This window comes from Antedon mediterranea, chromosome 3, assembly GCF_964355755.1.
Source record: "Antedon mediterranea chromosome 3, ecAntMedi1.1, whole genome shotgun sequence".
Taxonomy (NCBI): domain Eukaryota; kingdom Metazoa; phylum Echinodermata; class Crinoidea; order Comatulida; family Antedonidae; genus Antedon; species Antedon mediterranea.
The window spans coordinates 8,998,686-9,020,545 of record NC_092672.1 but is presented as its reverse complement, the minus strand read 5'-3'; the positions used below and the strand labels follow the sequence as shown (position 1 = coordinate 9,020,545).

The following is a 21,860-nucleotide window of genomic DNA, read 5'->3' as shown; positions in this document are numbered from 1 at the left end:
ATGCCTCGCGTGCCTCGCTGCCTCGCACTTTGTCAACACTCAATATGTCCAATGAAGATTTTCACCCATTCTATTATAATAATACAGTCAGCTGTAGACAAATAGTTTAGTCTCAGTATAAAGCAGTAGAAATTTAATGAATTCAGCACAACTTGTATCTACAGTACAATGTCATCTACAGTACAATGTCGTATACTGCATAATGTTTATAACAATAGCCAATATAAAAAAATCAATATATGGTTTTGTTGTTCCATTATAATCTCTCATGATTCACTCATACTTGGCCTATTTTTATTAATACTTTCCATTATATCTCACATGACTCACTCTTTTCTGTACTAACAATGTTTTGTAATATTATGTTATGCATTATGATTGATTATAAAAGCATATGCACTGTTGCAATTGTATATAATCCATCATACTGTAATTCAAATTTTGATTGATTTAGCCTCTGACAATACTGAAGTTTACAATCCATCTGTTCAAATATGAATTGAAGTATTTGATAAATATTGAATATTGTCATTGCCAAAAGTAAACAATTAAAATTCTTATCTGCTTGTAAATTATCAAGAGAGCAAATAAAGTCCAGTACACTACATGTTCTACACATGTAGGCCAGGGCACTGGAAATTTGAGTTTATTTGCCCTAGACAAGCCTACCGTACTGTATAGCCAACAAGTATTGTTTTTAAGCTGTAATATATCTTAGAATTTGTAATCTTAGGTCTTGGGTCTTAGCTTTCGTGATCTTAGGTCTTAGGGGGTCTTAGCTTTCGTGGTCTTAGGTTTCGTGACACCCGGTAAACCACCGCTTTTAATACCAAATTGACTCTGTGTTTGCCAACTGATAGTTGAGTGCTATAGAGTGTAGACTGTTTGTAACACACAAACCCGCCATGGAGTTGCGTCTTAGTAGGCTGTAGTAGGGCTTAACGTTGCATACGTCTAACGAGTATTATGCATACACATCCCAGAATATGCATGATTCCTTCTGTATTATCATATGTTGCACATGTTTGGATAGTTTTGCACACCGAAAGAGAATCTGAGATCTGATATCTTTATTTAAAAACATTCATTATAATACAAAAAGAAATTAGAATAGTGTAAACCTCAACCTCTTATCAAATTTTAATATAGAAACAAAACCTGAGAAGTGTGCTATATAGATATTATTTATAATACAGTACAGTATTATTTATATATAACAAATGTGCTTACTTTAATTGTGTTAATTTGATTTTGATAATTTTAGGTTTAATTTTATATTTTCTTTTGTCCATTTATATACTGTATTTTGTTTACATTTATGTAGTTAAGAACTGAACCACTTTGGAAATCAGTACATTGTATTGAAAGTGTATTTCAGAATAAAGAAAGATTAAATAAATAAAATATAACAAAGTATATACAAATGATTATACTACAATAAAAATACTATACAAAAAATGATACATCTCAATTTTTTTCTTCTAATTTGCAGTTTTTTTTTATTAAGAATAAAATTGACTTAATCTGTGCATTGTTAATAAACTTTATGAATATATATTTGTATATTATACAGTAGAACCATATTAAACAATATTAACACCTATTCACACGACATCCCTAATTAAGAGACACTTTTATTGTAATAATAAACAGACTGTAGTAATTTATTGTGCTAGCTACTGTAAAAATACATAACTTATACATATTTTTTCACCTCTAATCTTATATACTGAAATATAAGCTACTACTGTTTGTTGTATTATAAGTAGGTATAAACATATTGTAAGTAAGTATATAATTTGACAATGTTACTGTGTAACTATAATAAGGTAATGCATTGGGGAATGAATATCCATGACATCAACAAGTGAAAGAACATCTTGAAACCATCTAATGATGGTTGTTATTGTTTTGTTTCTGTTCAAAAAACATAAAGTCCTGAAATAAAAAAGTAAAATTATTTTTAACATACTAATTCTACTGACTATTACATACAGGATTGTTTGATTTATTTTGCAGCAAACGCATGGCGTGGCAATTACAGAATGAGATTTTCTAATTGACATACAATTTAGGCAGTTAAGAAAAATTATGGTACTGTGACCATGGAATTGGCAAGTTCTACTGTCCCGGGACACTGATGGTAAGTAATGTATGTTTCACTGTTTTTTTTCTCCTGTAATGCAGTATTGTACTGAAATCTACCAAATTAAGAATCTCGACAGCTTGACCAAAATAAACGTTTTTTTTAGACCTTGAAAAGACCATAGAATGTTGATAGTGGTTAGAAAATGTACTTGTTGTAAACTTACAATAAGGAATACAGCTCCTACTAATGTAGCTTTAACTTTCACATCCAAGTCCATAGCAAATTCTACACCAAAATTATCAGCGTTGGTGTACATCTCTTTCACTAAGCCACTCCACTGCTTAGAAACCTTTCCTATTTCATCAATACCATTTGTACTGAAAACCTTCAAAGGAACAGTAGATAGTAATAGTATGGTGGTGGTATGATGAAAATGTGATGAGTTAAATTATGGTGGTGCATGATGAAAATCTGATTCCTTGAATTTACAGTGGCGGCATGATGAAAATGTGATGAGTTGAATTATGGTGGTGTCATGATGACAATGTGATGCCTTGAATTACAGCCATGGCATGATGAAAATGTGATGAGTTGAATTATGGTGGTGGCATGATGAAAATGTGATGAGTTGAATTATGGTGGTGGCATGATGACAATGTGATAAGTTGAATTATGGTGGTGGCATGATGACAATGTGATGAGTTGAATTATGGTGGTGGCATGATGAAAATGTGATGAGTTGAACTATGGTGGTGGCATGACATGTGATGCCTTGAATTACAGTGACATGACATGTGATGCCTTGAATTGATAAAAATGTCTGATATTACTGTATTACCTTAAATTCCTGATCCCATGTGCAGCATATTCCTTGGCAAATGCAACAAGGGCCCAGAATGGTCAAGACGGTCTCTTTCTCTGCATTCATTATATCATAAGACGCTTTCCAAAAGCTCCCTCTAAAAAATGAGATTTAATTTTTTTTTCTCTTAATTTAATATCAAAGTTTTCCAGTTATTTCCTTTTTGGAATTATGGATATGTCAGCCATGCCATTGAAAATGTAAATTACATATGTACTGTATATATAATCTAATACCTTTGACGAACATAACCAATAACTTGGCCAACTGGAGCTTCGACTACGACCTCGAGACCGCAGCAATCACTATCCGCGCACCAGCAACAACCTGCACAACACTTGAATTCGCGTGACACACGCATCACTTCCTGCAGGTTAAAGGTTATGATCAGCATTATTAAATGTTATTAAAAATAAAAACTAGTTCAGTTTTATGAACTTCAAGGCTGTTTTATTTTCCATTGAATTTAAATATTAAGTCAACTTCCTTGTGCAGTAGACACAATGATCTGTTTTGTGTTGGTCTTGTTCAAATTTGATAGTTCCTTGTCTTCACTTACCTGTGCATTGGAACTACAGTAAAGTCATGAAAGATGATTTTCCAAGAACAAAAGGCAAATATGTTTCAGCACTATGACTAGCCCCTATTCATGGCCCACTTTACTGGTCCCCGAAGATGTCCCCTTAATAATAGTAACTACTATATAACTGTTTGTTGTATAACAAGTTTATAAAATTACTGTCTTAAGACATGTAACTCTCTCCATGGTTTTGAATATGGTTCCTACCCTACCTGGTTTGTATTATCCACAATGTGCATGATGAAACCCCGAGAAGGGCCGCAGCACTGTCGTTGACATACGTCAGATTCTGAAAAACAGATTCATGGTCATGTGACTAGGATAGGCCACTAGGATCAATACATGATTTTCGGTAATGTTGGCTTGTGTCTCGATGTCTTGATGGAGACTAATTAACTGTGAATTCAGGAGTTGATTGATTATCATTTAAATTCAAAAGCACATTGCCACCCGGGTTTTTAGCAATCCAAGACGACATGCCATGTCGTCTTTTGAACATAAACAGAGGCAGACCAGTATGTTATAAATTTATTTGTATAAATAAATGAAGATTAATAATAGTATTGACGCATATTCGAACATTTGACCTCACTGTACTGTAGATGGCAAAAAATGTACAAAATATAGGGGGCGTGGCATTATTCGGAGAGTTGTAACTTAAAAACGACTTAAAAATGTTCTGTGTGGTCATTACATAAAGGAACATTTGAAGGATCAGTTAAGGACCTCTACGTGATTTGACACTGACTGACCCTTAAACCACATTGCACATGTCTAAATAGTTTCAAGTTCCATTTAACAGTATCTGGTAAATTTGGTAAGCTATTTTTTATATATATTACCTTCAAATGCGTAGTAGACTTGTTGACCTAAGCTGTTTTTGATTTGGTATCTGTTTGGTGTCTCCCAATTGGTAAAGGCTAGTGTAAAAAATTTACATTAAAATCAAGTAGTTCTATTAAAATTAAATTATTATTTTAATTACTTTTGTGCCACGGTTATTGCAAATGCATTAAGGAATATTTCATAACTAAACGTATCTTGATATTTTGTGTATATTAAGAGAATGAAATACCTTCAAGAAGTTCAACGACTTGATGAACCAGCACCTGGTCCACCTGGGTCAGGTATTCTAGTCCAGGTGGGCAGCCAGGCACGGTTTCTGGCTTGGCCATCCATGGTGCACTCACTGCCCCTGGTTGAACTCCAACCTATAAAACATAGTAAATTTCGTTAAAAAAGGACTTGTAGAATAAAAAATAATAAATTTTGTTTAAAGGTTTTTGAAGTTTGTTTGCTCCAACTTGGATGTTTTTAGTTAATTCTTGCAGTATGTTATCGGGAAAAACATTTTGTTTTAAAAAGAAACATGCATACTGCCACTGTATAACTACCATGCTATACTCGGGACTGTATTTTTTTAGTGCCTTATATATATTTCTTTTTATATTTAAACTTATATATTTATTCTAGTTAATTGTTTTCTATAAATATAGATTTTTTTTAAAGAGATTGAAGAGTGTTGCTAATCAACTAATTGTAACTTTTATGAAACGGAATAGTATTTAATTAGTTTTCTTATAATACCACTCCTGGCTGTCCTTGATAACCAGGTGGTGGAGCAGCATAGCCTGGTTGAGCAGGTCCATAACCATAGCCAGGTTGAGGATGGCCAGGTTGAGGATGGCCTGGTTGAGGATAACCTGGCGGTACTCCTGGATAGCCTTGCTGTGGAGGTCCGTAGCCGGGTTGAGGTTGTCCTTGTGGCGGTACACTACCTGGGACAGGATCGGTACCTGGGGCGGGACCAGCATCTGGGGCAGTACCAGTACCAGTTGTGTTCTCACTCATGTTCAACAATTCTTCTGAAATAAAAGAATTTCACCAGTGAATAATTCTGAATAAATAATAATTGAATGAATATTGAATACTGCATAGCATGAACAAGTTCAGACTTGGATTCAATGGTAGAAATTCAGCTTTAATAGTACTCTAGACTAGATTATGACCAAGGACCTTCCTGGTTAAAAAAAAGGTCCGTATAAAGTAATAATATACCTGTGTAAGTGCAATGGAAAACCCAGAACATTTGTTGTACCTTTCAACAGTACTGAATAATATCAGTAGTTTATAGTTTTATTGCTGTTATTTAACTGTGTACAGATCCATCATACTATTTGTCATGATTTTCTATACTATAAATACTGTAATTTCAGATTCAATAGTGCATCATGATCCGTCCATGGAATTTATACCTCAATGATCCGTCTATACACAGCAAAGCAGAGCAATTTTGATGACATAAATATGTATAATTAAATTCACATGTTCATGTGTAGAAATTCACTGAAAAGAATTTACATTAATGATTATGTAACTTGCGTTTATCTACTGTTCAGTGTTAGTAGGAAAGTGAAATTACATAAAATAGTAAATTAATTATGCACTATACGACCCCTGGGAGAGGTGCGTCATGGGTGCGTCATTTACTAATAATTACTGACGCAGGGGTGCGTCAAAAAACCTAGATGGTACGTCACATCAATGAACAAGGTGTGTCAATGTCCGTCACTTTACCACCCACCATATCATAAACATTACAACATGGTAACAGTGCGTCAAAATGGGTGCGTCATGGTCACCTAATGGTAAGTCACATTTTTGACGCACGGGTGCGTCATGGTATTCAATGGTATGACGCACATCAGACAAATGACGCACCTCTCCCGGGGGTCGTATAGTTGGTCATACAATTGACAAGTGCATTAGGCCTACTGTGACTTGTCTTAAATAAAGAGAAATGGAATAAAAAGTTCTGGAAAAAATTATTCAATATTGTTTATTAGAAACATTTATTACCGACGGGCCAAACAGACATTTTTTTTTTATGTATTTTATTAATACTAGGCCTAATTATAATGTATTGTTTGTAGGCCTAGCCTAGGCTAGGTCCCTATACACTTTTTAGGCCCAATATTAATAATATAATTAATACAATAAGGATAGGTAGGCCCTAGGCTAGGGCTAGTCCGCAGATGACTTACCTTATGGCAAATAAGATTTATCTAGCTGGACAAGCAAACGGGTGGTCTAGGCCTAGCTAGCTGAGTACGTTAAGCTAAGCCTAGCTAGGCTAGTACAAGAAATAAACTAGCCTAGGTCTGGTAAAGTACTCTCTCTAGTCTTTAGGGTCTACTAGCTTAGACTAGGCCTAGGCATAGCTTAGCTAGGGCCGTAGTACTAGTGTAGTAGGCTAGGAGGCCAGGATAGCTAGGCCCAGGGATAGGCCTGCCTAGCTAGGCCTAGGCCTATATGCCCTAAAAAAACAGGGAGTTGTTTACAATAAAATAATAATTGCTGTAATGTAATCTAGTCTACTTACCAGAGAGCCTATATTTTAAAACCAGACCCAGAATAGTCTACTGATGCTGATAAAATAAGTTTGTTTAGGAGGCCTACTTTTTTTTTTAGGTCGAGAACAACCATAACACTAACAAACACTGTATACGCCTACTACGCTCAAACTAGGCGTGCCTACACACCACCGAGCAGCAGCTATTGGACAAAAATAATGCATTACGTCAGCTCAGCATTTTGCCAGATATCTTATTAGCCAATGAGAGAGCTGTATACATAATGTAATTTTAAGCTGGAGACTTCTAGCTTGCGAGGCGCTCCCCCAGAGTTTCATTATTGGCATCACAGAGTCGGATGTTTTTGTCGAAGAAATAGTAAATTAAATAAATAATCAATAATTTAAATTTATAATACTAATAATAATGCGAAAGCACAAAAAAAGTCATAGAGTACGTCGTTACTAGATTTAAAATGCTAAAAAAAAAAAGAAAACCCGCATAATATGTCATTAGATATCTTGCCATTATTTTCATGATGTTTCATTATGTTCTTTTCAGTCAGCAGACTATGTCACGAATGTGGGCCTAGTTTACATTAGGCCTATACCCATTAAAACCCATGCTTTGTACAAAAATATTGTAAATATAGGCCGCTTTAATAAGAAGAACAACGGCATGGCAAAATATTTTATCTTTATATGTTTAGGCGGGGACGGTTGATATCAATACAGTAGGCCTGTAGGCTAGATTTAGGCCAAGTTATAGTTATAGCTTTCACTGATGATGTTTGCCAAAAAATACTTGTTGTCGGAAGCTTAGAATAGTCCTGATAAATGAACAAAATTACGAAATCTAGATTTGTTTTAGAAAGGTAGTAAATAGCCATGGCCTAACTATGTTTAGACTATAGGTTCTATATAATAGTTTATCGCTGCCATATAGTAGCGAAATCTGTGAACTGTGGTTTCGAGGGTGTGGAGTCTTCATCAGTATCTTTGCACCCGGGCAACGTTTCATGAATCGTACAAGTGTCTCTCGCAAAAGATGCAACCTTTCAATGAAACTTTCTTTGGTCCATTGCGCATAATGGGCCCACGGACTCGCCATTATGACGTAATTATTGCAAGTATCTACATTAAGATTATCTAATATTTCATACTCCCATTTTCCGACGCGATATATATGCATGATAGAACCGATGCTATACGGATGGAAATAGAAATCTAGCATCATAATATTACTATGATGCTGGATATGCTTAGTGCTCGGTTTAGTAGTGTTGATACTCCTTGTAACTCCCATAAAGGCCAGCAAATGTTCAGTCCACTGTCTTGTTGTAGAATCACCCATTAAAACAATGTGTTTTCCGTTTATGCATTTGGAAACTTCTTGTTTTGTCCATTGTTTTGTCTTGCATTGCAATGATGTCCATACATTGTTTGTCCAGAACCCGTCACTACGAGGCTTTGGTAAATCTGCCTTGCATTCTGGTAGTAGCATGTTACTCATCATAGCTTAAATAAAACAAGTAAAATATTTAAATATCATCAGATTTTCTTCTTTTTGTATGCAGAATATATGGGTGTGTGCGTGTGTGTGATGGAATTTCTGATCGCGCGATCGCGGGAGTGAGGCAAAGCTCATCGCAAGACACTTTGCTTAATTTTCCTTTCTCAACTCAGGTGAAAATATCGTACCTGGTAAAACACAATTGCGCTGATTACTATAGCTTCATAATTACGGGAGCTGCGTGTTTAATCGGTTGGGTAATTATGTGGAGCGCAAAGCTGTGTGCATTAAGATTGACATTATTACTAAACTATTATGATTATGCTATACTGCAGTTTTACAATGACCCAAAGTCATCAAAGAAATAAAGTGGAATGCCCTATTCTTACTTGTGTTGCTTATTGTTAGTGAAGTCGTACCTTCAAGCAGACGTATATACGTCACAGACCTAAATCAAACATTGTAAAATATAAATTAAAAGTTATTGTTTATAAATACCGTAAAGTAGCTTTGCATCAGGAAGCTTATACTGTAGTAAGATCAGAGGTAAGATGTTTGCCCTACTCTGACGTAGTTTGTTTGTGCCAAAGTATTATCCAATCAAAGTTAGTTAGTTAGTTAGTTAGTTAGTTAGTTAGTAATTACTATTATATAATTCACATTACTGAGATGCACTTTTGTGTGTATGTTCGCAAAGTACGAATTAAAATTATTGAATAGAAACCAAACTCTAAAAAACGGCAGGGCTTGATGGTCTCCCCGGTTTTTTTTTTGGGTGTAGGACTATTATTTTTTGGTTGGCATAATGTTTGTTTAATATTTGTTTATTAATGTAAAAAATATATACTTACTTAGAGAATATCAATTGGTGTGGTTTATAGAACTTGGCAAATTTTCTATTCACATAGTTTGTGTCTGACTTAATCCAATTCAAACTATCACATGACGCGTGCTTTGGTTTATCACAATACAACGCAGTCTCTCCCGTGGCCAGTGGCTGAACATACTTGCATTCATTTATGTGTTCATCTCTGCTATTACCAAGACTACATTTTGTTGTTTCGGATTTATTTTTTCCAAAAATTCCTTTCCATACAATCCTTTTCTCCAAAGGCCATATTTCCTGTTCAATAAAATCCACTGCTTCTGATGGATGAACAAGCATAATGTAAATGTCGATGACACCAGGCCAACCGGCGAAGAACAACACCTCATATGTACCGTTTTTGAAGTCGGTTATTTTTCCTGAGGCGTTGTTGCTTTCAGATCCAATAGTTGCAAAGAAAAAATCACCTCCTTTGCAGTTCTGACCATACTGATCACGTGCCTGGATTATTACACTAAAGAAATCACCAACTTTAACAGTTCTGTCTGGATTCTTCAAACCAATAGATGATCTCATTACATCAATCATACCTCCTGAGTTTGTTTGTACTTGTATACTCGTATTATCAGTATTCTGTACTGTTTGACTTGCCTTTCGGATAAAGTCTTTTGATATGTTTGAATTAATAATAAAGTTATCTTGAATCGACTGAAAAAAATGGAAACATTTTCAATCACCTTACGATTAGTCCTAATCTTGTCATTAAAATTGGTTCATTCGATACTTACCTTGTTATGTTCGATTGATTTTATTTGGCTTATATTCAATGTTTAGGGGCTGAACTTGATTAGTTTTAACTATTTTTTTAGCCCTTCCCTTAATATAATAATTATTATTATTATTTGTATGTTACAATGTTTATAATTTATATTTATGGGTAAAGAAAGAAAGAAAGTTGATTTACTAATATTCCAACAGTTTATCTATATTTAATGTTCATCAATGATATGAGATTGAAATTAAGAATCGACTAATAGGCCTTAGTGATAATTTATAATTTTTTCAACCAATACCTCAAATAGTGTCTATAATTGTTGTCTTATTTAGGAATCGATTTTGAATCTAAACTTCCCATAAAACATGAACATACGGTGCCGCATGATAATTACCTGTGCTTTAAGATGGTCCCGGTATGAAAACGTCAACGGTCGTTTAGTATATACGGTTAGGGTTGACCACGTGTATGTAGTCTAAAAAACATGAGTATTAGATTATACGTTCTTTAATTGAATTGTTATCGTCTACACTATTTAGCCTACATTATCCCAGTGTGTGCTTTTTACCAGGGCTATGAGATTTTAAAATGATAAAAGGTGCGGGTGCAGAAAGTTCGTGTAAGAGGTCGTATAAAAACTAAAATATAAATACCTACTGTTAGGCTATGTTTATCTTTTTTAAAGCTTGATTCCCACTAGAACGTAACGCAAGGACGTAAACGCAAGGCAACCGTTTTAACCAATGACAAGCAAAGTTATAGACAGTTAAGCGTGGTTCCCACTAGCGACGCAACGCAAGGACGTAACGCAACGCAAGTGAATTGACCAATCACAAGCGATGGCTTATTCGTTTGTGATTGCTAACTGTCTATAACTTCGCTTGTCATTGGTTAAAACGCTTGCGTTGCGTTTACGTCCTCATGAAAATATTTACTGATTGAGTATTTAAATTATAATCTTATGGTATGTTACTGTTGCTGTCAGAAGACACGATACTGAAGAATTATTATTGTTACAAGACATGATACCGTAACATAATCGGTTTCATGTTATTAGATAGGCCTACGGTGAATTCGTATTCTTACAATTACAATAACTGAAATGCATGCCGAGATGAAAAGTGTTAATTTTGAAAACATGTTGAAAGTCAAATTGCACTTTGATTTGCAGCTTCTGCTGATGAGTAGGCTAGAACCTTTAGAAACAGGAATTCCTTATTCGTCAATCTGAAAAGAAGTAAAATAGTATCACGTCTCGATTCTCGTACTAGCCTACTTTATGTCAACGTTTGACCACTAAAGTCAGTATTCCATTGGTAAGTCTCCAATTAGTGCTCTTGGGGTATATATTACATCATTATGCTTATAACTGAGTACTTACCTGTGTTAAGTTGGTTAATTTTCTAGTTCCACCGTCAAAATGACACAGAGCTGATTTACTAAAACTCAACTCTGGATTTATTATTCGTAAGTTGTTACAAAGCCTACAACAAAATACCTACCCTGCCATAACCGATGTTTTTTAAAATAAAAATGTTTTCTTTGTTATTATTAGTAACTACAAAGCCTAACCTCCACTTTGGAGTGCCTCGTATTATGAATACAATGATCTGTACTCTATTTTACGCCATGTGACCCATAACCGTCTAATCACATGACAGGAATATATTTTAAGTGTTTAAAAGCGCTCTATATCATCGTTGTATTAATTGTTTTGCTATAATGATGACAAGTTATGTCCTAATTGTTTTATCACATACTTTTTACTACGGAGTAATATTACTCCCAGTTCGGTATGCGTAGTATCAATTGTTCAAATCTGTGTAGTTAACCTGCCGTTAATAATACAATCAATCCTGATCAATACACTGTGTGTACATTGTGCTCCCTAAATTGTAAATTATAAAACTAGAAAATACACATGGTACGCAGGATACCCTTACGACAAAACCATGATACACATGTAACTTGATTGTGACAAGCTATTTCATGTCCAAGAGTAAGTTGTTAGGCGATGACAAAACAAGGCTCCACGTTCCAGGGGACAAAGGTTTACTATCACCAGTTCTGCTTCGAACAATACCAAAGACAGTGATGTCTAATTGTTAATTTATTCAACATAAATTATAGGCTATTATTGGATCATAATATTCTTCAATCCGTACATACATGTGAAAGATTATATTGTCAATTGTAAACGTTACGTTTTTCTCATTTTCTACTATCTACATGATCTCAGTCACAAATATGAATTGGTTTAAACTGTCATTGAGGTTTATGGGGGTTGGGGATTATGGGGGTAGGGGATTATGGGGGTAGGGGATTATGGGGGTAGAGGTTTATGGGGGTAGGGGATTATGGGGGTAGGGGTGTACGGGAGGCGGGAAATTCATAACAGAAAAGTATATAATTATGAATTATAAATAAACTTATTTGAACTATTGTTCACAAGGCAAGTAGAACATAAATATCTTAGGCCTAATACTAATAACATTTTAAATAGAATTGGCCTAAATATTAAATAAATACTGTATGTTAATAGTTGCTATTAATAAGATAAACATTCAATACATGCCTATATTAATTTTAAAATATTGCACTAATTTAAATCTTGAACATATCACAGAAATGAATTTATGTTGGAATCATACTACTACTGTATATGAATTGCAATTGTTTATTACAGGGTGTTGTTATACATTGCAAACAATCAAATAGTTTTATCCTATACAGTACATATATGTGAAAACATCAAAAAGAGTTCTTGCAATATAACCGGTGTCGGCATGTGAATAGTATTCCTACTCGGATACGATAAGTTCATATCCCAGATATCTAAAATATGAATACCTAACCCCGAGAAAATGCTAAAATATAGCTCGTATATGTCATACAAAAGTTTATCGCTGCCATATAGTAGCGAAATCTGTGAACTGTGGTTTCGAGGGTGTGGAGTCTTCATCAGTATCTTTGCACCCGGGCAACGTTTCATGAATCGTACAAGTGTCTCTCGCAAAAGATGCAACCTTTCAATGAAACTTTCTTTGGTCCATTGCGCATAATGGGCCCACGGACTCACCATTATGACGTAATTATTGCAAGTATCTACATTAAGATTATCTAATATTTCATACTCCCATTTTCCGACGCGATATATATGCATGATAGAACCGATGCTATACGGATGGAAATAGAAATCTAGCATCATAATATTACTATGATGCTGGATATGCTTAGTGCTCGGTTTAGTAGTGTTGATACTCCTTGTAACTCCCATAAAGGCCAGCAAATGTTCAGTCCACTGTCTTGTTGTAGAATCACCCATTAAAACAATGTGTTTTCCGTTTATGCATTTGGAAACTTCTTGTTTTGTCCATTGTTTTGTCTTGCATTGCAATGATGTCCATACATTGTTTGTCCAGAACCCGTCACTACGAGGCTTTGGTAAATCTGCCTTGCATTCTGGTAGTAGCATGTTACTCATCATAGCTTAAATAAAACAAGTAAAATATTTAAATATCATCAGATTTTCTTCTTTTTGTATGCAGAATATATGGGTGTGTGCGTGTGTGTGATGGAATTTCTGATCGCGCGATCGCGGGAGTGAGGCAAAGCTCATCGCAAGACACTTTGCTTAATTTTCCTTTCTCAACTCAGGTGAAAATATCGTACCTGGTAAAACACAATTGCGCTGATTACTATAGCTTCATAATTACGGGAGCTGCGTGTTTAATCGGTTGGGTAATTATGTGGAGCGCAAAGCTGTGTGCATTAAGATTGACATTATTACTAAACTATTATGATTATGCTATACTGCAGTTTTACAATGACCCAAAGTCATCAAAGAAATAAAGTGGAATGCCCTATTCTTACTTGTGTTGCTTATTGTTAGTGAAGTCGTACCTTCAAGCAGACGTATATACGTCACAGACCTAAATCAAACATTGTAAAATATAAATTAAAAGTTATTGTTTATAAATACCGTAAAGTAGCTTTGCATCAGGAAGCTTATACTGTAGTAAGATCAGAGGTAAGATGTTTGCCCTACTCTGACGTAGTTTGTTTGTGCCAAAGTATTATCCAATCAAAGTTAGTTAGTTAGTTAGTTAGTTAGTTAGTTAGTAATTACTATTATATAATTCACATTACTGAGATGCACTTTTGTGTGTATGTTCGCAAAGTACGAATTAAAATTATTGAATAGAAACCAAACTCTAAAAAACGGCAGGGCTTGATGGTCTCCCCGGTTTTTTTTTTGGGTGTAGGACTATTATTTTTTGGTTGGCATAATGTTTGTTTAATATTTGTTTATTAATGTAAAAAATATATACTTACTTAGAGAATATCAATTGGTGTGGTTTATAGAACTTGGCAAATTTTCTATTCACATAGTTTGTGTCTGACTTAATCCAATTCAAACTATCACATGACGCGTGCTTTGGTTTATCACAATACAACGCAGTCTCTCCCGTGGCCAGTGGCTGAACATACATTCATTTATGTGTTCATCTCTGCTATTACCAAGACTACATTTTGTTGTTTCGGATTTATTTTTTCCAAAAATTCCTTTCCATACAATCCTTTTCTCCAAAGGCCATATTTCCTGTTCAATAAAATCCACTGCTTCTGATGGATGAACAAGCATAATGTAAATGTCGATGACACCAGGCCAACCGGCGAAGAACAACACCTCATATGTACCGTTTTTGAAGTCGGTTATTTTTCCTGAGGCGTTGTTGCTTTCAGATCCAATAGTTGCAAAGAAAAAATCACCTCCTTTGCAGTTCTGACCATACTGATCACGTGCCTGGATTATTACACTAAAGAAATCACCAACTTTAACAGTTCTGTCTGGATTCTTCAAACCAATAGATGATCTCATTACATCAATCATACCTCCTGAGTTTGTTTGTACTTGTATACTCGTATTATCAGTATTCTGTACTGTTTGACTTGCCTTTCGGATAAAGTCTTTTGATATGTTTGAATTAATAATAAAGTTATCTTGAATCGACTGAAAAAAATGGAAACATTTTCAATCACCTTACGATTAGTCCTAATCTTGTCATTAAAATTGGTTCATTCGATACTTACCTTGTTATGTTCGATTGATTTTATTTGGCTTATATTCAATGTTTAGGGGCTGAACTTGATTAGTTTTAACTATTTTTTTAGCCCTTCCCTTAATATAATAATTATTATTATTATTTGTATGTTACAATGTTTATAATTTATATTTATGGGTAAAGAAAGAAAGAAAGTTGATTTACTAATATTCCAACAGTTTATCTATATTTAATGTTCATCAATGATATGAGATTGAAATTAAGAATCGACTAATAGGCCTTAGTGATAATTTATAATTTTTTCAACCAATACCTCAAATAGTGTCTATAATTGTTGTCTTATTTAGGAATCGATTTTGAATCTAAACTTCCCATAAAACATGAACATACGGTGCCGCATGATAATTACCTGTGCTTTAAGATGGTCCCGGTATGAAAACGTCAACGGTCGTTTAGTATATACGGTTAGGGTTGACCACGTGTATGTAGTCTAAAAAACATGAGTATTAGATTATACGTTCTTTAATTGAATTGTTATCGTCTACACTATTTAGCCTACATTATCCCAGTGTGTGCTTTTTACCAGGGCTATGAGATTTTAAAATGATAAAAGGTGCGGGTGCAGAAAGTTCGTGTAAGAGGTCGTATAAAAACTAAAATATAAATACCTACTGTTAGGCTATGTTTATCTTTTTTAAAGCTTGATTCCCACTAGAACGTAACGCAAGGACGTAAACGCAAGGCAACCGTTTTAACCAATGACAAGCAAAGTTATAGACAGTTAAGCGTGGTTCCCACTAGCGACGCAACGCAAGGACGTAACGCAACGCAAGTGAATTGACCAATCACAAGCGATGGCTTATTCGTTTGTGATTGCTAACTGTCTATAACTTCGCTTGTCATTGGTTAAAACGCTTGCGTTGCGTTTACGTCCTCATGAAAATATTTACTGATTGAGTATTTAAATTATAATCTTATGGTATGTTACTGTTGCTGTCAGAAGACACGATACTGAAGAATTATTATTGTTACAAGACATGATACCGTAACATAATCGGTTTCATGTTATTAGATAGGCCTACGGTGAATTCGTATTCTTACAATTACAATAACTGAAATGCATGCCGAGATGAAAAGTGTTAATTTTGAAAACATGTTGAAAGTCAAATTGCACTTTGATTTGCAGCTTCTGCTGATGAGTAGGCTAGAACCTTTAGAAACAGGAATTCCTTATTCGTCAATCTGAAAAGAAGTAAAATAGTATCACGTCTCGATTCTCGTACTAGCCTACTTTATGTCAACGTTTGACCACTAAAGTCAGTATTCCATTGGTAAGTCTCCAATTAGTGCTCTTGGGGTATATATTACATCATTATGCTTATAACTGAGTACTTACCTGTGTTAAGTTGGTTAATTTTCTAGTTCCACCGTCAAAATGACACAGAGCTGATTTACTAAAACTCAACTCTGGATTTATTATTCGTAAGTTGTTACAAAGCCTACAACAAAATACCTACCCTGCCATAACCGATGTTTTTTAAAATAAAAATGTTTTCTTTGTTATTATTAGTAACTACAAAGCCTAACCTCCACTTTGGAGTGCCTCGTATTATGAATACAATGATCTGTACTCTATTTTACGCCATGTGACCCATAACCGTCTAATCACATGACAGGAATATATTTTAAGTGTTTAAAAGCGCTCTATATCATCGTTGTATTAATTGTTTTGCTATAATGATGACAAGTTATGTCCTAATTGTTTTATCACATACTTTTTACTACGGAGTAATATTACTCCCAGTTCGGTATGCGTAGTATCAATTGTTCAAATCTGTGTAGTTAACCTGCCGTTAATAATACAATCAATCCTGATCAATACACTGTGTGTACATTGTGCTCCCTAAATTGTAAATTATAAAACTAGAAAATACACATGGTACGCAGGATACCCTTACGACAAAACCATGATACACATGTAACTTGATTGTGACAAGCTATTTCATGTCCAAGAGTAAGTTGTTAGGCGATGACAAAACAAGGCTCCACGTTCCAGGGGACAAAGGTTTACTATCACCAGTTCTGCTTCGAACAATACCAAAGACAGTGATGTCTAATTGTTAATTTATTCAACATAAATTATAGGCTATTATTGGATCATAATATTCTTCAATCCGTACATACATGTGAAAGATTATATTGTCAATTGTAAACGTTACGTTTTTCTCATTTTCTACTATCTACATGATCTCAGTCACAAATATGAATTGGTTTAAACTGTCATTGAGGTTTATGGGGGTTGGGGATTATGGGGGTAGGGGATTATGGGGGTAGGGGATTATGGGGGTAGAGGTTTATGGGGGTAGGGGATTATGGGGGTAGGGGTGTACGGGAGGCGGGAAATTCATAACAGAAAAGTATATAATTATGAATTATAAATAAACTTATTTGAACTATTGTTCACAAGGCAAGTAGAACATAAATATCTTAGGCCTAATACTAATAACATTTTAAATAGAATTGGCCTAAATATTAAATAAATACTGTATGTTAATAGTTGCTATTAATAAGATAAACATTCAATACATGCCTATATTAATTTTAAAATATTGCACTAATTTAAATCTTGAACATATCACAGAAATGAATTTATGTTGGAATCATACTACTACTGTATATGAATTGCAATTGTTTATTACAGGGTGTTGTTATACATTGCAAACAATCAAATAGTTTTATCCTATACAGTACATATATGTGAAAACATCAAAAAGAGTTCTTGCAATATAACCGGTGTCGGCATGTGAATAGTATTCCTACTCGGATACGATAAGTTCATATCCCAGATATCTAAAATATGAATACCTAACCCCGAGAAAATGCTAAAATATAGCTCGTATATGTCATACAAAAGTTTATCGCTGCCATATAGTAGCGAAATCTGTGAACTGTGGTTTCGAGGGTGTGGAGTCTTCATCAGTATCTTTGCACCCGGGCAACGTTTCATGAATCGTACAAGTGTCTCTCGCAAAAGATGCAACCTTTCAATGAAACTTTCTTTGGTCCATTGCGCATAATGGGCCCACGGACTCACCATTATGACGTAATTATTGCAAGTATCTACATTAAGATTATCTAATATTTCATACTCCCATTTTCCGACGCGATATATATGCATGATAGAACCGATGCTATACGGATGGAAATAGAAATCTAGCATCATAATATTACTATGATGCTGGATATGCTTAGTGCTCGGTTTAGTAGTGTTGATACTCCTTGTAACTCCCATAAAGGCCAGCAAATGTTCAGTCCACTGTCTTGTTGTAGAATCACCCATTAAAACAATGTGTTTTCCGTTTATGCATTTGGAAACTTCTTGTTTTGTCCATTGTTTTGTCTTGCATTGCAATGATGTCCATACATTGTTTGTCCAGAACCCGTCACTACGAGGCTTTGGTAAATCTGCCTTGCATTCTGGTAGTAGCATGTTACTCATCATAGCTTAAATAAAACAAGTAAAATATTTAAATATCATCAGATTTTCTTCTTTTTGTATGCAGAATATATGGGTGTGTGCGTGTGTGTGATGGAATTTCTGATCGCGCGATCGCGGGAGTGAGGCAAAGCTCATCGCAAGACACTTTGCTTAATTTTCCTTTCTCAACTCAGGTGAAAATATCGTACCTGGTAAAACACAATTGCGCTGATTACTATAGCTTCATAATTACGGGAGCTGCGTGTTTAATCGGTTGGGTAATTATGTGGAGCGCAAAGCTGTGTGCATTAAGATTGACATTATTACTAAACTATTATGATTATGCTATACTGCAGTTTTACAATGACCCAAAGTCATCAAAGAAATAAAGTGGAATGCCCTATTCTTACTTGTGTTGCTTATTGTTAGTGAAGTCGTACCTTCAAGCAGACGTATATACGTCACAGACCTAAATCAAACATTGTAAAATATAAATTAAAAGTTATTGTTTATAAATACCGTAAAGTAGCTTTGCATCAGGAAGCTTATACTGTAGTAAGATCAGAGGTAAGATGTTTGCCCTACTCTGACGTAGTTTGTTTGTGCCAAAGTATTATCCAATCAAAGTTAGTTAGTTAGTTAGTTAGTTAGTTAGTTAGTAATTACTATTATATAATTCACATTACTGAGATGCACTTTTGTGTGTATGTTCGCAAAGTACGAATTAAAATTATTGAATAGAAACCAAACTCTAAAAAACGGCAGGGCTTGATGGTCTCCCCGGTTTTTTTTTTGGGTGTAGGACTATTATTTTTTGGTTGGCATAATGTTTGTTTAATATTTGTTTATTAATGTAAAAAATATATACTTACTTAGAGAATATCAATTGGTGTGGTTTATAGAACTTGGCAAATTTTCTATTCACATAGTTTGTGTCTGACTTAATCCAATTCAAACTATCACATGACGCGTGCTTTGGTTTATCACAATACAACGCAGTCTCTCCCGTGGCCAGTGGCTGAACATACTTGCATTCATTTATGTGTTCATCTCTGCTATTACCAAGACTACATTTTGTTGTTTCGGATTTATTTTTTCCAAAAATTCCTTTCCATACAATCCTTTTCTCCAAAGGCCATATTTCCTGTTCAATAAAATCCACTGCTTCTGATGGATGAACAAGCATAATGTAAATGTCGATGACACCAGGCCAACCGGCGAAGAACAACACCTCATATGTACCGTTTTTGAAGTCGGTTATTTTTCCTGAGGCGTTGTTGCTTTCAGATCCAATAGTTGCAAAGAAAAAATCACCTCCTTTGCAGTTCTGACCATACTGATCACGTGCCTGGATTATTACACTAAAGAAATCACCAACTTTAACAGTTCTGTCTGGATTCTTCAAACCAATAGATGATCTCATTACATCAATCATACCTCCTGAGTTTGTTTGTACTTGTATACTCGTATTATCAGTATTCTGTACTGTTTGACTTGCCTTTCGGATAAAGTCTTTTGATATGTTTGAATTAATAATAAAGTTATCTTGAATCGACTGAAAAAAATGGAAACATTTTCAATCACCTTACGATTAGTCCTAATCTTGTCATTAAAATTGGTTCATTCGATACTTACCTTGTTATGTTCGATTGATTTTATTTGGCTTATATTCAATGTTTAGGGGCTGAACTTGATTAGTTTTAACTATTTTTTTAGCCCTTCCCTTAATATAATAATTATTATTATTATTTGTATGTTACAATGTTTATAATTTATATTTATGGGTAAAGAAAGAAAGAAAGTTGATTTACTAATATTCCAACAGTTTATCTATATTTAATGTTCATCAATGATATGAGATTGAAATTAAGAATCGACTAATAGGCCTTAGTGATAATTTATAATTTTTTCAACCAATACCTCAAATAGTGTCTATAATTGTTGTCTTATTTAGGAATCGATTTTGAATCTAAACTTCCCATAAAACATGAACATACGGTGCCGCATGATAATTACCTGTGCTTTAAGATGGTCCCGGTATGAAAACGTCAACGGTCGTTTAGTATATACGGTTAGGGTTGACCACGTGTATGTAGTCTAAAAAACATGAGTATTAGATTATACGTTCTTTAATTGAATTGTTATCGTCTACACTATTTAGCCTACATTATCCCAGTGTGTGCTTTTTACCAGGGCTATGAGATTTTAAAATGATAAAAGGTGCGGGTGCAGAAAGTTCGTGTAAGAGGTCGTATAAAAACTAAAATATAAATACCTACTGTTAGGCTATGTTTATCTTTTTTAAAGCTTGATTCCCACTAGAACGTAACGCAAGGACGTAAACGCAAGGCAACCGTTTTAACCAATGACAAGCAAAGTTATAGACAGTTAAGCGTGGTTCCCACTAGCGACGCAACGCAAGGACGTAACGCAACGCAAGTGAATTGACCAATCACAAGCGATGGCTTATTCGTTTGTGATTGCTAACTGTCTATAACTTCGCTTGTCATTGGTTAAAACGCTTGCGTTGCGTTTACGTCCTCATGAAAATATTTACTGATTGAGTATTTAAATTATAATCTTATGGTATGTTACTGTTGCTGTCAGAAGACACGATACTGAAGAATTATTATTGTTACAAGACATGATACCGTAACATAATCGGTTTCATGTTATTAGATAGGCCTACGGTGAATTCGTATTCTTACAATTACAATAACTGAAATGCATGCCGAGATGAAAAGTGTTAATTTTGAAAACATGTTGAAAGTCAAATTGCACTTTGATTTGCAGCTTCTGCTGATGAGTAGGCTAGAACCTTTAGAAACAGGAATTCCTTATTCGTCAATCTGAAAAGAAGTAAAATAGTATCACGTCTCGATTCTCGTACTAGCCTACTTTATGTCAACGTTTGACCACTAAAGTCAGTATTCCATTGGTAAGTCTCCAATTAGTGCTCTTGGGGTATATATTACATCATTATGCTTATAACTGAGTACTTACCTGTGTTAAGTTGGTTAATTTTCTAGTTCCACCGTCAAAATGACACAGAGCTGATTTACTAAAACTCAACTCTGGATTTATTATTCGTAAGTTGTTACAAAGCCTACAACAAAATACCTACCCTGCCATAACCGATGTTTTTTAAAATAAAAATGTTTTCTTTGTTATTATTAGTAACTACAAAGCCTAACCTCCACTTTGGAGTGCCTCGTATTATGAATACAATGATCTGTACTCTATTTTACGCCATGTGACCCATAACCGTCTAATCACATGACAGGAATATATTTTAAGTGTTTAAAAGCGCTCTATATCA

The 21,860-nt window shown here is 34.6% G+C and overlaps 5 protein-coding genes and 1 long non-coding RNA gene across 8 annotated transcripts in view; 1 reads left to right on the top strand and 5 right to left on the bottom strand.

The window, feature by feature from the left end:
* Window positions 1–5,904, top strand: part of LOC140044782 (ribosome biogenesis protein BMS1 homolog) — a 38,299-nt gene extending 32,395 nt beyond the window's left edge. Inside the window, exons 25-26 of one of the 2 annotated variants that reach the window (XR_011844494.1) lie at window positions 2,020–2,143; window positions 5,748–5,904. Coding sequence is in view for 1 of the 2 variants with exons in the window: in XM_072089439.1 (XP_071945540.1) it covers window positions 2,020–2,049 (30 nt within the window). In the remaining variant the exon portion in view is untranslated. Of the gene's footprint in view, window positions 1–2,019; window positions 2,334–5,747 lie in introns of those variants that run through there. The other variant, XM_072089439.1, reaches the window with a different exon arrangement.
* Window positions 744–21,860, bottom strand: part of LOC140044786 (phospholipid scramblase 2-like) — a 42,750-nt gene continuing 21,633 nt past the window's right edge. The window contains exons 1-9 of one of the 2 annotated variants that reach the window (XM_072089446.1): window positions 6,914–7,158; window positions 5,119–5,396; window positions 4,607–4,742; window positions 4,374–4,451; window positions 3,744–3,820; window positions 3,188–3,318; window positions 2,928–3,048; window positions 2,313–2,474; window positions 745–1,938 (exon numbers count right to left, since the gene is read on the bottom strand). In XM_072089446.1, the coding sequence (XP_071945547.1) occupies window positions 1,891–1,938; window positions 2,313–2,474; window positions 2,928–3,048; window positions 3,188–3,318; window positions 3,744–3,820; window positions 4,374–4,451; window positions 4,607–4,742; window positions 5,119–5,382 (1,017 nt within the window). In that variant the 5' untranslated portion in view covers window positions 5,383–5,396; window positions 6,914–7,158 and the 3' untranslated portion in view covers window positions 745–1,890. Of the gene's footprint in view, window positions 1,939–2,312; window positions 2,475–2,927; window positions 3,049–3,187; window positions 3,319–3,743; window positions 3,821–4,373; window positions 4,452–4,606; window positions 4,743–5,118; window positions 5,397–6,913; window positions 7,159–21,860 lie in introns of those variants that run through there. The other variant, XM_072089447.1, reaches the window with a different exon arrangement.
* Window positions 7,502–11,454, bottom strand: LOC140043527 (NXPE family member 4-like). The gene is made up of 5 exons (XM_072088051.1): window positions 11,379–11,454; window positions 11,084–11,224; window positions 9,248–9,930; window positions 8,786–8,844; window positions 7,502–8,401 (listed from the first exon to the last, which is right to left on the bottom strand). Exons 2-5 carry the CDS (start codon window positions 11,135–11,137, stop codon window positions 7,740–7,742), a joined length of 1,458 nt encoding a protein of 485 aa, XP_071944152.1. The 5' UTR covers window positions 11,138–11,224; window positions 11,379–11,454; the 3' UTR covers window positions 7,502–7,739.
* Window positions 12,600–14,891, bottom strand: LOC140043990 (NXPE family member 4-like). Its single transcript, XM_072088474.1, has 4 exons — window positions 14,574–14,891; window positions 14,333–14,478; window positions 13,871–13,929; window positions 12,600–13,486 (listed from the first exon to the last, which is right to left on the bottom strand). The coding sequence occupies exons 1-4, from the start codon at window positions 14,889–14,891 to the stop codon at window positions 12,723–12,725; spliced, it is 1,287 nt and encodes a 428-aa protein (XP_071944575.1). The 3' UTR covers window positions 12,600–12,722.
* Window positions 15,504–16,535, bottom strand: LOC140043526 (uncharacterized). The gene is made up of 3 exons (XR_011844309.1): window positions 16,460–16,535; window positions 16,165–16,305; window positions 15,504–15,553 (listed from the first exon to the last, which is right to left on the bottom strand). It is a non-coding gene; the product is annotated as an uncharacterized lncRNA (long non-coding RNA).
* Window positions 17,681–21,620, bottom strand: LOC140043525 (NXPE family member 4-like). Its single transcript, XM_072088050.1, has 5 exons — window positions 21,545–21,620; window positions 21,250–21,390; window positions 19,414–20,096; window positions 18,952–19,010; window positions 17,681–18,567 (listed from the first exon to the last, which is right to left on the bottom strand). Exons 2-5 carry the CDS (start codon window positions 21,301–21,303, stop codon window positions 17,804–17,806), a joined length of 1,560 nt encoding a protein of 519 aa, XP_071944151.1. The 5' UTR covers window positions 21,304–21,390; window positions 21,545–21,620; the 3' UTR covers window positions 17,681–17,803.

Coding starts and splice junctions, on each gene's coding strand:
- LOC140043990 (XM_072088474.1), bottom strand. CDS start 14,891: ATGATTGATGTAATGAGATCATCTATTGGTTTGAAGAATCCAGACAGA. Junction 13,930..14,332: donor CACCAATTGATATTCTCTAA/GTAAGTATATAT, acceptor TGTTTGATTTAG/GTCTGTGACGTATATACGTC. Junction 13,487..13,870: donor ACTAACAATAAGCAACACAA/GTAAGAATAGGG, acceptor GTTTTATTTAAG/CTATGATGAGTAACATGCTA.
- LOC140043525 (XM_072088050.1), bottom strand. CDS start 21,303: ATGTTTTCAAAATTAACACTTTTCATCTCGGCATGCATTTCAGTTATT. Junction 20,097..21,249: donor GCATTTCAGTTATTGTAATT/GTAAGAATACGA, acceptor CATTTTTTTCAG/TCGATTCAAGATAACTTTAT. Junction 18,568..18,951: donor ACTAACAATAAGCAACACAA/GTAAGAATAGGG, acceptor GTTTTATTTAAG/CTATGATGAGTAACATGCTA.
- LOC140043527 (XM_072088051.1), bottom strand. CDS start 11,137: ATGTTTTCAAAATTAACACTTTTCATCTCGGCATGCATTTCAGTTATT. Junction 8,845..9,247: donor CACCAATTGATATTCTCTAA/GTAAGTATATAT, acceptor TGTTTGATTTAG/GTCTGTGACGTATATACGTC. Junction 8,402..8,785: donor ACTAACAATAAGCAACACAA/GTAAGAATAGGG, acceptor GTTTTATTTAAG/CTATGATGAGTAACATGCTA.